General features: G+C 41.1%; 1 protein-coding gene across 1 annotated transcript in view; it reads left to right on the top strand.

Moving 5' to 3' along the window:
* Positions 1-12,441, top strand: part of SKAP2 (src kinase associated phosphoprotein 2) — a 363,025-nt gene extending 350,584 nt beyond the window's left edge. Inside the window, exons 12-13 of the mRNA XM_073677891.1 lie at positions 10,909-11,010; positions 11,354-12,441. Of these exons, the coding sequence (XP_073533992.1) occupies positions 10,909-11,001 (93 nt within the window). The 3' untranslated portion in view covers positions 11,002-11,010; positions 11,354-12,441. The remainder of the gene's footprint in view (positions 1-10,908; positions 11,011-11,353) is intronic.
* The last annotated feature ends 2,336 nt before the right edge of the window (positions 12,442-14,777 follow it).

The raw sequence follows: 14,777 nt of genomic DNA, 5'->3' as shown, positions 1-14,777 counted from the left end.
TTATACCTTGCTGTTCGGGCGAAAGGGGCGACAGATTACCGAGTTAGAGCTGGACCCCGAGGAGAACTACCCACGGACGGGGATGCCTTCCTGGGTCCGGGAACATCGGCATCGACTGCAGACCCTCCGACGGTTGGTAAAACAAAAGTTTCAGGAGCTCAAACATCATGAGACATTGCCTCTTTGAGGGACAGCTCTGAGGCCCGGGGAGCGGGTGTTGGTTCGGGACAGGCAGCCCCGGGGCAAATTGAGTAGGCGGCGGCAACGGACCCCGCACCGAGTGAAGCGCAGGATTGGCGCTGAAGGACCTGTGTATGAAGTTCAACCCGAGGGGGCTGAAGGAGCCCCTACCAGAGTGGTTTATCGTAGTATGCTGCGACCCTGTCTGTCTAAAGATGATGAGGATGGAGAAGAATCACCTGCTTCTAGAGAGGGTCTTGTCACAGTTGCCCCAAGCCACGATGTGGACGAAGAAGAATTGTTGGTTCTACCTCCGAGCCCCAGCACTCGATTACCTGCAGTTCCCAGTGCAGGCGGCAAGGGAACAACCTTGGTTGAAGCCACCGGGCAGGCGGACATTGGGAATCCGAGTGACCCTGCACCCCCCATCAGTCAAACTGAGTTACTCCGGTCAGAACGAAACAGCAGGAGTGCCTCCTCACCGTCACGAACAAGATCAATTCATATGGTACCGTATCGTCCAGGAAGTCCAAGAATGTGAACGTTTGGTGAAGGAACTCTCGCCCGTGGAATGGCGAGTTAAAGGAGAGTGGGGGTGTAAGAGGGAAGACCGGGGTGTAAGTACTTTCAGAACAAGGGATCCGGAACTGCCGGGGCCATACCTCTGGTTGCAGAGGGAAGACAGACTTCCAGCACAGGAGTCAGGTGACTGGGAAGCTGGGGGCGTGTCCAGAGTGAGAGCTGGGAGGTCAGGTGACTGGAAAACTGGTGGCGTGGCTAGAGAGAGGGAGAGACGAGGACTTTTGCGCGGGAAAGCGAGAGCAGAGTCCCACTTGAGAGCAGAGTCCCGCTCAAGAGAGCAGAGTCCCACTCAGGAGAGCAGTGTGAGAGGGTCCAGGCTCCTGGCTCCAGTACTGGGAGCAAGAGCCGAGTGCAGTGGACCGGAGGAGTCAAGTCGACTAGAGGGAGAAGAGACGCAGGGTCTGTGGAGCCGAGCACGTGAGGTGCCGTGTTATGGACTAGGGGCTCAGGGAGACCGCCCGCTGCCGCCAGAAGACGAAGCATTGTTTGGGCGGGGAAGCCCGAAGAAATCAACACTGGCATCAGCTTGCAACTGCCTTGTGGAGGAAAAGAGTCAGCTAAGTGTAAAAACTGTCGATTACAACCGGTTCGACTCTGCTATGTCTAGTTAAACTGTGAACTGTCAGTTAAAGACTTTTACCTGCTACTTCCCTTGTTTTCCCCCATATTTTCCCCTGTTACTCCCTGCGTGGAGATTGACCCTGTTATTATAAACTTCCCCTGTTTATTAACCCTGTATTGGCTGCTCTGTGTTTCTGTGTCGCTGCATCTAAAGTACCCTTGTTACAGTATATCACTCCATTACAGCGCTGCTCTCTTCACTTTCCAAACCCTATCTAACCAAAAACAGGAACAGGAAGCAGTCACTTGCCCTAACACTAAGCCACTCCCACTATGGGCTAGTCCAAAACATTAACCCTATCTTACCCTAATGTCATTACCTAAACTGTACACTATGCAATACACTATCACATCCTACTCTGTACATTACTTATAACACTACTACACAATTCACATGACATGATCTATACAAAGACGTATGACACCATACACATTACGTGATTTGTGTCTTCAGGGGTAGGAACACCACAGAAAAGTCCACCACCCTTACACTACTGACAGATTCCCTTTAAAGAATAGTATGAGCACTTCCGAACATCCCTGACGCTTTCATTCTCCCGCTCTTGTGCTGGGACAGACTAGGTACTAGGGACAAGAAGCCCTATATAAGTTGTACCTGCTAAGTGTCACAAACCTAGAAACCAGTAGGTTTCATTAAACTGTAGAAAGTGGGGTAAGCCAGACACAAGCCAGACAAATTATTGCCTGTCATCTTATTTATTATGTTTGCTTATGTAGCACCAATATATCCACAGCACTTTAAAGGCATTGACATCACTGTCCTTATTAGGGCTCACAATATAAATGCCCAATCAATATGTCTTTTGAAGAGTGGGAAGACCCCGGAGAACTCAGAAAACCCACGCAAATATAGGGGCCGCAAACAGTAGTGTTAATTCAGTGTTAGAACAGTTTTTCTTGTAGGACATATGTTTTCTAAGAGGTGCTGTCATTTTTACAGCATAAAATGGTTTGATTGATTATATTTATTAGGTTTGTCTCCAGCCAGAATAGACCCAGTCCTATGTTTCCAGGCTGATTACGTACCACTATTATCTGATGTTCCTACAGTCCACCTGTCAACTGAATACAATGAGGAGAACATTTCATGGGTTCAATCACTAATTCATTAGCCGATGACCAATGACAACTCAGTAATGATTAGTATTACCTAATAAGTGCACAGTTTCAACATGCTCTAAAGTGATCCATAGTTTGTAGCCCACCACCTTGCTTCCCATGAAGCTCCCACTGTCACTGAATAGGGCTCGTTTAAAAGAAAACTATGGACTAGTATTATTTGGATTTTGAGAAGAAGTAGGAGCACCCTGAAAAACTTTTTTGTCTAACTCAATAATTCTTTTTCAGGCTAGTCTGAAAACCAACTAAGGCCACGTTGACGCGTTCAAAACCAGGAGTGGGTGATAAATGCAGAAGTGGTGATGTGTTTCTATTATACTTTTCCTCTGACTGTTTCACTCCTGGTTTTGGCTTACAAATACTGATGTAAAATACTGACCAAATACTGAATGTGTGAAGTGGCCTAATTAATTCAGCTCTTAGTGAATTAATTGGTCTAAGTCCTGTGCAGTCACAGTTCTGTGTGCGGATGGGATTTTCATCTTCCAGCCTCATTGCTAAATTGACATGAAGAATTATTTGTTAAAAATGAAGAATATTTGTAAATACATTGTATTTCTTATGTTTCACTGATCCTAAGTAAGGCCATGGCCCCACTATCAGTATTTGGTCAGTATTTTTTCTCAGAAGTGGGAGCCAAAACCAGGTGAGGAACAATCAGAGAAAAGGTATAATTGAAACAAGTCACCAATTCTGCATTTATCACCCACTCCTGGTTTTGGCTCCCACTCCTGAGAAAAAATACTGACCGAATACTGACCAAACACTGATAGTGAGGCTGTGGCTTAAGGCTTAGTTTTCATCTATCTGACGCGCCCCTGGGCCTACTTGGTGTAGCGTTGCGCACGCGGGGACTACCTGGAGCCGGGCCTGTTGGGGGTAGTAGTCTCGTGGCGGTGACCCGGTCCGTGCCCAGGGAGTCAAACTGTGTGGCTGAGTATTAGCAGTAGATGTTGGACGACTACGCCACCCGTTGAATGCAGCTATGGAGCTGCCGCTGCAGGGCAGACCGCTGAGGCCGGTGGTACGATTGTGCAGCGTAGATGGTATAACCCCCAACGGGAGGGGTATGGCCTCAGGGCAGCCGACGTGGATGATGGGGGTAGCAGGAACCACTCAGAGACGATGCGGTGTAGTTCAGGGTCTTTACTGGTAATCAAGGTAGACCCTCCCGGAGTACTGGCTAGCGATCGGGGCCTGGTCAGTCTTTGAGCAGATGGGATTTCCCCTGGCCAGGCGGAGTTGTAGGCCTCCCCAACTAATTGTACTCTTCTGGCTACCTTGCTAGAGGCGGGTAAAAGTAGCCCACGTCCCTGAGTGTACCGTGTGGTGCTCACCCGTATGGCCGGTGACTCGGGGCCTTCTAGTGGCTTCCGCTCCACGACGGCGGTGCTGGTCCCACGCGTGTGACCGTGCCTTCGGGTTTCTTGGCCAGAGGACCTGAAATCCCCTGCCGGTCGGTTTCTGCTGCTGGGTAAGGATTAGTCCCCACAGCCTCGGACTCCGGGTCCGGTGGTAACTCTTCAATCAGGGCGAGCTCTACAGCTGCCAGCCCCTGATTCCTTTTAGCACGACTTCCCCAGAGCTCCTGATCTCTCTTTCCTATAGCTGCTACTCCTCTTCTCTCTCTACTCTTTTCTCTACAACCCTGCCTCAGCCCCAGCTTTATATAGGGGAAGTTCTTCCCCTCCCAGGACTGGGCAGGAGGTGTGGCATGCATAGGATGTCTGACCAGGAAACCTCCCACCTGCTCTCAGACATAATATTGCTATTACTGTGGAAACCAGACCCCTGGGGTGCCACATATCCATAGCATCAGGATGTAGAAATGAGCACTGTTGCTTTGCAGCGCTGGGGCCCTGGGTTCAAATCCAACCAAGGACAACATCTGCAAGGAGTTTGTATGTTCTCCCCATGTTTGCGTGGGTTTCCTCCGGGTTCTCTGGTTTCCTCCCACACTTCAAAGACATACTGATAGGGAGTGTAGATTGTGAGCCCCAATGGGGACAGTGATGATAATGTGTATAAGCGCTGTGGAATTAATGGTGCTATATAAGTGAGTAAAATAAATAGAATACATTTTGCTGGATTTGAGTGAAGTAAATCCAATTTTGTTTTGGTCAAATTTGATGCAAATTTGATAGACTTAAGCCCCCGTCTCACATAGCGAGATCGCTGCTGTGTTACGGTTTTGGTGACGCAACAGCGACCTCACCAGCGATGTCGCTATGTGTGACACTTTGCAACGATCAGGCCCCTGCTGTGAGGTCGCTGATCGCTGCAAAGTGTCCTGGACCATTTTTTGGTCGTTGCCCTCCCGCTGGTCAGCACACATCGCTGTGTGTGACCAGCGGGACCAACGATCAGGCTGGTAACCATGATAAACAGCGGGTTACTAGGGACACACGCGCTCCTAGTAACCCACTGTTTATCATGGTTACTGCTCTGCTACCGTGAGCGGTAACCTCCCGCTCATCGTAGCAGGCTCGTAACCATGATAAACAGCGGGTTACTAGGAGCGCGTGTGCCCCTAGTAACCCGATGTTTATCATGGTTACCAGCCTGCTCCTGCTTCAGCAGGCTGGTAACCAGGAGCAGGACATCGTGGAACGATTCTTTCCACGATGTCACTGCTCCCTGATCGTTGGTGAGCCTGCCTGTTTGACAGCTCACCAGCGATCACATAGCAACGCAGCAACGATCCCTGACAGGTCGTATCGTTGTCGGGATCGTTGCAGCGTCGCTAAGTGTGACGGGGCCTTTAGAATTGATTTAGTCACCTCCTCGATCAGGTTTCCTGTGCCTCACCTAATCACAACTGATGTGAAAACAGCATTGGCTGTCATCTGGTTATTTTATTAGTTTGTACTAAATAACTGGTGAGTCAGATTGAAAAATACAACACGCAGCATTTAGTCACTTGCCAATGACAACTAGACGGATTGTGAACATATTTATTGGCTGTAATTCACAGAGTCAGTGCAAGATAAGTAATGTAACCTATTTTATATTACTTATATAACACCACTGTCTCAACGTATACGTAAAATATTATCTTACAATCAGTTTTTTGGTATCTGGCGATGTTCATAGGATCCATTGACATGGCATAGCTTCTGTCCACACTGGTGATGTATCGTCTGCTGCATTTTCTCCATAGATTATGGCTGCATATTTTTTTGTGAAAATAAAAAAGCCACACATTTTTTTTCAAAAATGCAATGAAAATAATAATAAATAAATAAAATACTTAACCATGGTAGTGCTGCATTGAATGAACTTGAATGTCCCAAATGGCACCTGTTGTATGAAAAAAGTACAATATTAATATCGAATTTGCAATATTAATACAATTAGATTGTATAATAGACTTTTTTTTATAAGATGTATATAGTGAACCCTATTAAGCACAGGGACTTGTGGGATAGTTACAATCTCTGCATAGGGCTGTGGCTTATGTGGACGCTATATAAACAATGGGAAGAAATTAATTTAACATCAATAAAAGACCTATTCTTACTACTATGAAGTTAACTGATTCTCTAAAATTTCACTACGAATTAAAATTTGTACCAGGGTCCAGCACACAGGATTAAAATGTCACTCTTAATCCATAAACTATAAAAACTCAGAGTATAAAATATTTCCTGGATACTTTGGAAAACTTCTGGCTGAAGTGGACTGAATTTTTAATCTTCCCCTCTGATGCCCCCTAGTGGTGATCTCCGTCTTCTCTTACAAATCTGTGCCCTGTGTGTATGAGACAAAAATGACATCACAAACCTTCTATAAATCAGGTCTTGTGGTTTTTAGGAAATACGTGAATGTGAAATGTACATGCTTAGCAGAAGTGAGCCATCTATATTTAAGAAGAGCATAAAATGTGGGGGATTCGATCAGTTATGTTCTGTATCCAGGATATTCTAAGTGCAGAAGGGCCAGATGTTCAGATGTTCTACTGCATGCCATAAAATTAGGATCACATGTCTACCTACAATTTATAGGCGAACATTCTTAAGCTTTGCTTTCTAAGATCTAACCAACGTGTGCTAGTCGGCTTCAGGCTATGTGCTTCAGCAGAGTAAATCAAAAGTGGAGAGGAATTATGACATTTCTCAAATTCTCACACAGCTGCACTTATTATCTATGCCACCTTTTCTTCTACACAACAATTAAAAATACTTTTTAGAACGTTAAAACTATATATTGTATTGCATCGTAAAATGTAATAATGTAAATATTTATGAGAAATGAATTGATTAGAACTTTCCCTGCTGTGTTAGACGTCTTACATTTATGCTATTCAAATATATGGAAAATATTAGCTAGAAACACTATAAATAGTATATCATAGTGTGTGTATGTATATATCTATGTATATAGATATATAGACACATATATGCACACAAACACATATAGTGTTATTTATAGTGTTTATTATAACGAATATATATGTTTATTTAATATACATACATGCGTATATATATGAATATATACAATAAAAGCTTATTTATAATGTCTATATCTAATACTTGAATTAATGTATATCTTCTTTTTTTTTTAAAGGAGAACGGCTGAGCTAGTTGTACTCTTGATATAGCTTATTACATCAATGTTTTACGCTGCAAATTACCCACAGTTATATATTGCTAGAAATGTTGTATAGTCATTGTCATTGCCTCAGTTGAAGTGAAAGCAAATGAAAATAAATAACACACAAATTTTTACAAAAACCATAGTATACAATTTTTAGCAGTGTATGGCTAAGGTCACACAACAGTTTTTTTCTCTCCGTCCAAAAAAAACCCAGTCTGATTATGCTGATCAGACTTTGATCGGAGTGGGACCAGTTTTTCTCGGAGGTGGGGAACAAAAAAAAAGTTTATCCACATTCTTCAGTCAGTCGGATGTCATTGGAGCGCGGTTCGATGTTTTCCACGGACCCATAACACTCGGATCAAAGTCGGACAATTCATCGTTTTTTTCGTCAGACCACTTGGTTTGGGGAAAAAATCAGACATGTGCCCAGCCCTATAGAATAACATGGGTGCGAGTGGTATCTGTCAAAACCACAGATTGCACTCGTCTGATGTACACGGTCATGTGCACCTGCCCTAAGACTAAGTTCACAGGCTGCTTGTTTGGTGCAGATTTTTCTTGCATTTCTGGGAGCAGAATAGCATAATAAAGTACAGCTGAGTAGATGAGTAGATGAGGTTTCAGCAAATGTCATGTGCACATTGCTGTGGATATTACTGTGAGGTGCAGATTTTACAATCTGCATCATGTTAATTTTCACCCTTTGAAGTGTAAAAAGCAAAATCTATTGCAACAAAATAAGCCTGTAATAAGCGCTGCCCAGCAGATACGTTTCGGGGAGAATATGCACCAAATATGCAGTTTGTAGACTTACCCTTAGGGTTCGCTCACATGAGCATACAATTCGGACCAGTGTGATCCGATAGAAAAGGGATAGCAGTCAGACCAATGTTATACTATGAGGCAGTGCACATCTGCATATTTTTACTCAGCCTTTTTCGGCGTGAGAATAAAATCGCATGCCATATGGACCATCAGTATAACATCTGATATTTACAGATAAATTACTGTTCTGTAACATAGGAAACTGTAAATATTCCTGTAAATGGTTAATAGCTGCTGTAAAAAAAGGACTGTATACAGACCGCACACTGATGACAAGTGAGAAAAATCGTCCCACTTTTCGGCATGAGAATGGGACCCATTTTTTTTTTAAATTCAGTGACCCCAGCCTAACTACAATGATCTATTATACCACTTACTATTAACCCTTCAATTTTTATAATATATATTTTTGTATTTTTCTGTTTATATTATTTTTTTTTTGTAATGAAAAATCTATGTGATATTTTTCTGTGCAAGTGTCACCGGGGCCTAAGCTAAGCTTATGGTATGAAAAAGAAAGTGAGACTATTGTGTGTACGCACATTGTGATGCTTTACTTACTTTATGATTTTTTTTGGTATATTACGTATAGACATTGTAATCGTAAAAAAGTGTGATAACAGTGGTAGAATATGTAGTACAGGTTGTGCAGCAATATGCCTGGTATACACAAGTTGTGAGGGATGTATCAAATTATGCCAAATTTATTATGCCTCTATTTTCACAACTATGGTGCAATTTGCACCTTTTTTTTCCATGCAACCCATAATTAATGGCTCTGCTGCAAAGAGATTGCCAAAACTGTAAAATCTTGTACTATATGTCAGTACGTGCTGATGAAATGTTTTCTCAGTTTCTACTTCACTCTTTTATATTAATGTAATGCATAAGTAGCAATTCCCTAATACACGTCTATTAGCAGAGAGGGTCTCCATAGGAGAACGTTGTACACCTGGAGTATGTATAGGCAGCGGTTATTCCTCGCAGTATCCCAGAAGACATTTTATGACAAACTGTGAATGCTTGTCTATGGCCAGGATGTCCGCGTGTATGGCTGCGGCCCATGTGGCATCTTCCATCTTATCTCCTATCTCTGGATACATTATGAGACTCACTGATGGTTCTGATAGACTGCGGTTCACATAGTAAGATGATCTGTGCCACATCTACATGATCAGCAGTAGACTGCACTATTGTGTCTGGCTAGAAGACGGACACCGCCGGCAAAGGTCAAAAGGGGTCCAAACTTGCAGACTTTTGGACTCTGTTTGTCTTGTTACACTCAATGGCTGTGAGGGGGTTCTGCCTGAATCCCGTTTTTCTGGGCTTTAGACGGAAGCTCTAGACAGAGACACCAAAGTGGGCTCCAATGTGGCCTAACGTCTAATATATGAAGAGTATTAATGAGCCTAATCCTGGACAATCTGGTAAAATATTCCACTGATTAATAAGCTGAAGCATCGCTGATGTCACCTATAAGGGCACATATATAATACAGAACAATGCACTGATCACATGTTACCTTCATAAGAAAAAGGCATTGTGCTGATGACAGGAGGTGAGACCACCAAAGAGTAAAAGGAATAGAATAATATACTTGTGTGAGGTTTTATATTATGTTACCAAGTGTCCTTCCATTTGACTGTAATGTAAAGGGATAAAAATCCCATAGCTCTCTCAGCATTATTATTTTATGTTATAATTATTATTATTATTATTACTAGTAGAAGAAATGCAGAAATAGATCATTTAGATAAAGGCTCAATGTATGGAGCCGAAACGCTGCATCTGTGGCCTAAAGAAACAGCCACGTTTTTTTCAGTAGACGTGATAGTCTGGAAGGCTGCCTGTATGGACTGTAGGTAGATAGATAGATAGATAGATAGATAGATAGATAGATAGATAGATAGATAGATAGATAGATAGATAGATAGATAGATGGATAGATAATAGACATATAGATAGATTTATGGATAGACAGATAGATAGAGAGATAGATAGATATGGGATAGATAGATAATTAGCTTATTTTGTCACTTTAGTCGCCTATTTTAATAGGACTCCTATAACAATAAATGTGCAAAGTAATTGAAAGTAATTTTTAAGTATATGATATGCTTTGATTTTTATTTCCTTTGTTTAACTGTTTACATATGCTTCTGGGTGTGTGTAATAATATAATTATAAATATATTCATTCATAGGACATTAAATATATATTAAATATATAAAAGTATACATAAAACAGTTAAATAAAATAAAAATTAAAGCTCAAAGCATATCATATACTTAAAAATTACTTTATATACTCCAAGACTCCAGAGACACTCTGATTGGGAACTTAGCTTGTGAGCCGCAATGGGGACAGCAGTGATCATGTTTGCACTGTGGAATATAATGGTGATATACATATATATATAAATTAATTTTAAAATTACATCTTTTACATCAATCCATGCATAGTCATATATATGTATATATATATATATTTATATATATATATATTATATTATGTGTAATGAATAGAGGCAGCACACCAAGTTCTGATGTATGAACCTTTCTAAAGCCTTCTTTTGACCTCAGAGTCGAAACATTGACACCGCCACTATGGGCTAATAAACCACAGTTTTCTTTTGCCATATATATATATATATATATATATATCTATATATCTATATATATATCTATATATATATCTATATATATATATATATATATATATATATATATATATATATATATATATATATATATATATATATATATATATATATATTGTACTCATGGTACTTCATCTGAAATAGCTACGATCCCCATTCCGGTGGCGTTCTTTCTCCTGGCTTCCGTAGTTATGATTTGAAGACCAAACATAGGGCAAAAAACATTTAAAAGTAGCTTTGCATTAAATGACATTACATTTGTGCTAGGCAAAAGGTTAATCCAGCTTATTGTTTTGAATTAGGACTACAATAGATTTGGCTGGTGGGTTGGAGAAATGAAGGGATCCATTGGCCTGGTGCCTAAAGCGTACATAATGGAGATGTATGATATTTGAGAGGCCTGGGTAAGTACATTTTAATCCAATCTACCATAATGGCTCATGTGTTCTCCTGTTCTCTGTTTTATAAGCATTTCCTTCCTAAAACCTCTGCAGCAGTTATATTAACTTAAGGACTGTGGCAAAAAATAGCTTTTGAGCCTTAATTAATACTGCTCCATTAGTTGTCTGCATGCGATAGAATCCCACATTGCAGCCGGCGAGCTGCGCGCTTATCTCCGCTCACTATTGTATATTGCCTTCAATCAACCATAGTAATTAATTTCTGTCCTAGATACTGTGATATTTACGATGAACCACGGTGTCTGGTTTTCTTTTCTCACGTCATTTTTTTTTTTTGTTAAATCAGGAATCATCTTTTATCAGAAACACCAAGAAGATTTCACCATCGAGGAATATTTCCAATACTGTGTGCTGTACTGCGGTTATCACATGAGCTTCTTACATAGACATTTTTGTGGTGTTCTGGATATTGAAATTTAATAGCGTGTTAGTCATTTTCTGCATTTATCTGTGTGTTAATAAAATATCACAGGGAAAAAAGGTGAAAATTTAAAAAAACAAAAAGGAATTTTTCAGGAATCAGAAATTTGAAGTGTATCTTTTATTTTATTTTTTAAAACTCTTTACCTTGCTTTATTTCATGTAATTTTGACTTAACTCGTGAAATATTTGCTTGTTCATAATGATTAGAGGAATTTTTGATTTTTTTGGGGGGAAGTATCCTAAGATATTAGAGTCAATGGACATTCAAAAAATTTAATATTAAAAGTGTGCACCACCAATATATATAGTCTATTAGTCATTGTACAGGCAGAAATAAATAACAAATACAACTTTTAATGGAAAATGAAGTAACAAGATATAGTAAAGAAAACTCTTCCCATATGATCTTACACTCCAAAGATAAGAGGATGGGAGAGACTATTACACCCCTACCCTGTAATCTTAGCTACTTTAAGGCTAAACAGGATTTCTAGCTAATTTTTAGTTCCTAATATGTAGCATTTGCATCTGCGATCATCCCTTTACTACATGCATTATGTTCTATACATCGACGATTACATTTCTGAAATAATTGGTGGTTAATGCTGCCAGTGACCAGCAGGTGGCAGATGTTTGATAGAAATACTGAATGCTGAATTCCGCAGCCATCCCCCCCTATAATTTATTTTTATAGGTACACATAAGAAAATTTACTCCACATCCAAAAATCTATTCTTATCCTTTCCTCGCGGTGCCCAGGAGAGGGCGTCCTTCACCAACTGATCATACTATTGCTCTGACCTTTGGTTCACTTTTCAGGTTATTTGCCCTTTTAATGTATGACTGGTGATTTCAACTTTTAACTCTGTGCATCACATGCTACAATGTGTCTGAATGTCTGTGATAACCCTGGATTTCAGTAGAAATAAAAGGAGAATTATTTTTTTTCCAGTTTTCGCTGTCGGGCGTGCATTTCTTTGGTATGAAATCTCGCCTTTGTCTCACGTCTTAAATGAATGATCTAGAAACGTGCTGTCGTGTGCCAGGCGCTGTGCCTTCCTTTCTAAGCGTTCCACCCTGCAAATTTCTAAGGTTCAAATAAAGTTTAATTGTTTGCGAACCTGTTATGACGCTAATAATTCACCAGCCTGCTGTGTAACTAATGAAATTACTTTGTTATGATTAATTTGGAAATAGTGTGTTGATTGTAGTAATTAAGCACAACAAGGTGAAGTAAATGATTTCATTGCCATCTGGCCTCCCCACACAATGAAGAAGTACAGCGCTGCTGTCAGGCGAATGGACCCCGACTCCGTCTTATTCCAATGATATGGGCATGGCGTACATGTCGCAGGCTCTTTTACCTGTCTTATTGCCGTTACCTCTGGATTAAGAGAGAATGGATTCATGTTGCATCAATTACGTACGTATTATGATTGGAAGTGGAACCAAAGAAATGAGCCGGAATACATGTTGGTATGAGAGCAATGTAGGTGCACATTCACATTGTGGCCATTAACAGACCAATCCTATGGTTGGAAGTGTTCAAAGGCTGCAAAAATGCTTCTACTGGTTTCCAGTTATCATATAGGGAAGCTCTGTATATATAGGGATGATTGTATGCCCAGCCATTCCTGCAATAAAGGTATCTCAAAAATGCATTCCAGCCTAAACAAGTTATTATTTAGTAGATTGGTCTCGGACCCCAACAATTACCAGCACAAAACCTTGACCAGGATATGTTGAATCATGGGGTGCGTCACATATTCTCTCTGACACTCCATTCAAGTCTATGACACTGTTGAAGGAAGTTTTCAGCTATCCTTGGCATGAACATAGGAGGGCATGAATGGCCCGCTGTACCATTCAACATATCCTGGCCAGATCTGTGATCTGGTAGTGGTTGAAGGTCCCTGGGTTAGGACCCACACCAATCTAACAGCTGTAGGATAGGTGGTAACTTATTGAAGCTGGAACAGCTCTTTAAAGAAGCACTCCTCCCATCAAAGTCTTTATACTCTTAATATCTCCTTAATATCATCATATTATATAGCATTGTGTACTTACAATTGCTCATTTTGACTTTCTACCCAGTTAATTCTTATCTTTTCCATTAGGTCTATAACATCACATGATTAAAAACAGACTAGCTGAATCCTTCTAAGTTCTATGCAGAAACAGGAGGTCTCTTTTCCCTGCATGAGTCAACACTAGAACAACAATTGTACATCACTGCAAAGTCCTTGGCAGGTTGGAGGAGCGGAGCAGCTGGGCCCGGAGGAGAAGAGGGGGTGGAGCTGGGCTAATAGGGACTTTTAGAAACTCTTTTCAGCTGCTGCTCAGACAAGATCATACACGATATTCAAACAATCTATGTAGAGAACATTCCCTATCTGAGGACAGACCATTGGCTTTACACTCAATGTAGAAATCTTTTAATACGCCTATAGACACTAGACATGGTTCTGTGCACCACACCAAATATAGAGGAAGGCAGCAACAATCTGTTGTCTATTGTGCAGCCACAACCTTACAGAAGTCTGATACATTGGACAGGCTGGATTTTTAGCCAAACTGAACATGTATTTTTAATTGGGATGTCGTATATATTTACCATTGGCAAAAAAAATCCTTTCCGATTCAGATGGTTTGTAGCTATAGCTGGGATTACTTCTCAGCCTTTAGTTGAATGTATGAATTCTCCTGGGTTCATTCAGTATAATTTTATACTGGTTTGTAATGTGGATCATGTAATAATGCACCAGAGAGTTTTACTCTTTAAAGCAACCCAATGATACAGGTTTAAAAAAAGTGGACCTATCAGCGCCCTGTAACATTTGCCACAGGTCCTTATCTGTTTGGACCTTTATGAAATGATACTTTCAGTACACATAGCTGACTCCATGTATGTTCTCCATTGTCCTGCCCTTTATCCTCCTTGGCTGTGCTGTCATCCCCGTCTGACTCCCTTCATCCTTCCACTGTAATACACACATTTGCCATATTTCTTCTTCTAATGATGTTCGCTAGCACCACAGAATCCACTTTAGGCTGGCATAGCATGTCCAGGAGCCGACTGACAAACTGTGTCTGCTTCCTACTGACCCAGATATTGAGCTATCAGTAAATCAAAGCAGCAGCAGTCCTCACTGAGTGACATGGAAATAGAAAACCTCTGCTGCCGCCTTATTATCTTGCCGCACAAGCATGATTGGTGCTTCCCAAGAGGCTTTGCAGCAGCTGTAGACTTCCCCTCCAAAGTGGCTTAGTGCAGTAGCCCACATTAT

Source organism: Phyllobates terribilis, unplaced genomic scaffold, assembly GCF_046119375.1.
Source record: "Phyllobates terribilis strain yellow unplaced genomic scaffold, ASM4611937v1 Scaffold_4__5_contigs__length_816908805, whole genome shotgun sequence".
In the NCBI taxonomy this organism is placed as follows: domain Eukaryota; kingdom Metazoa; phylum Chordata; class Amphibia; order Anura; family Dendrobatidae; genus Phyllobates; species Phyllobates terribilis.
Note: the sequence above shows the minus strand (reverse complement) of the source record. Positions and strands in the feature narration are given on the sequence as shown.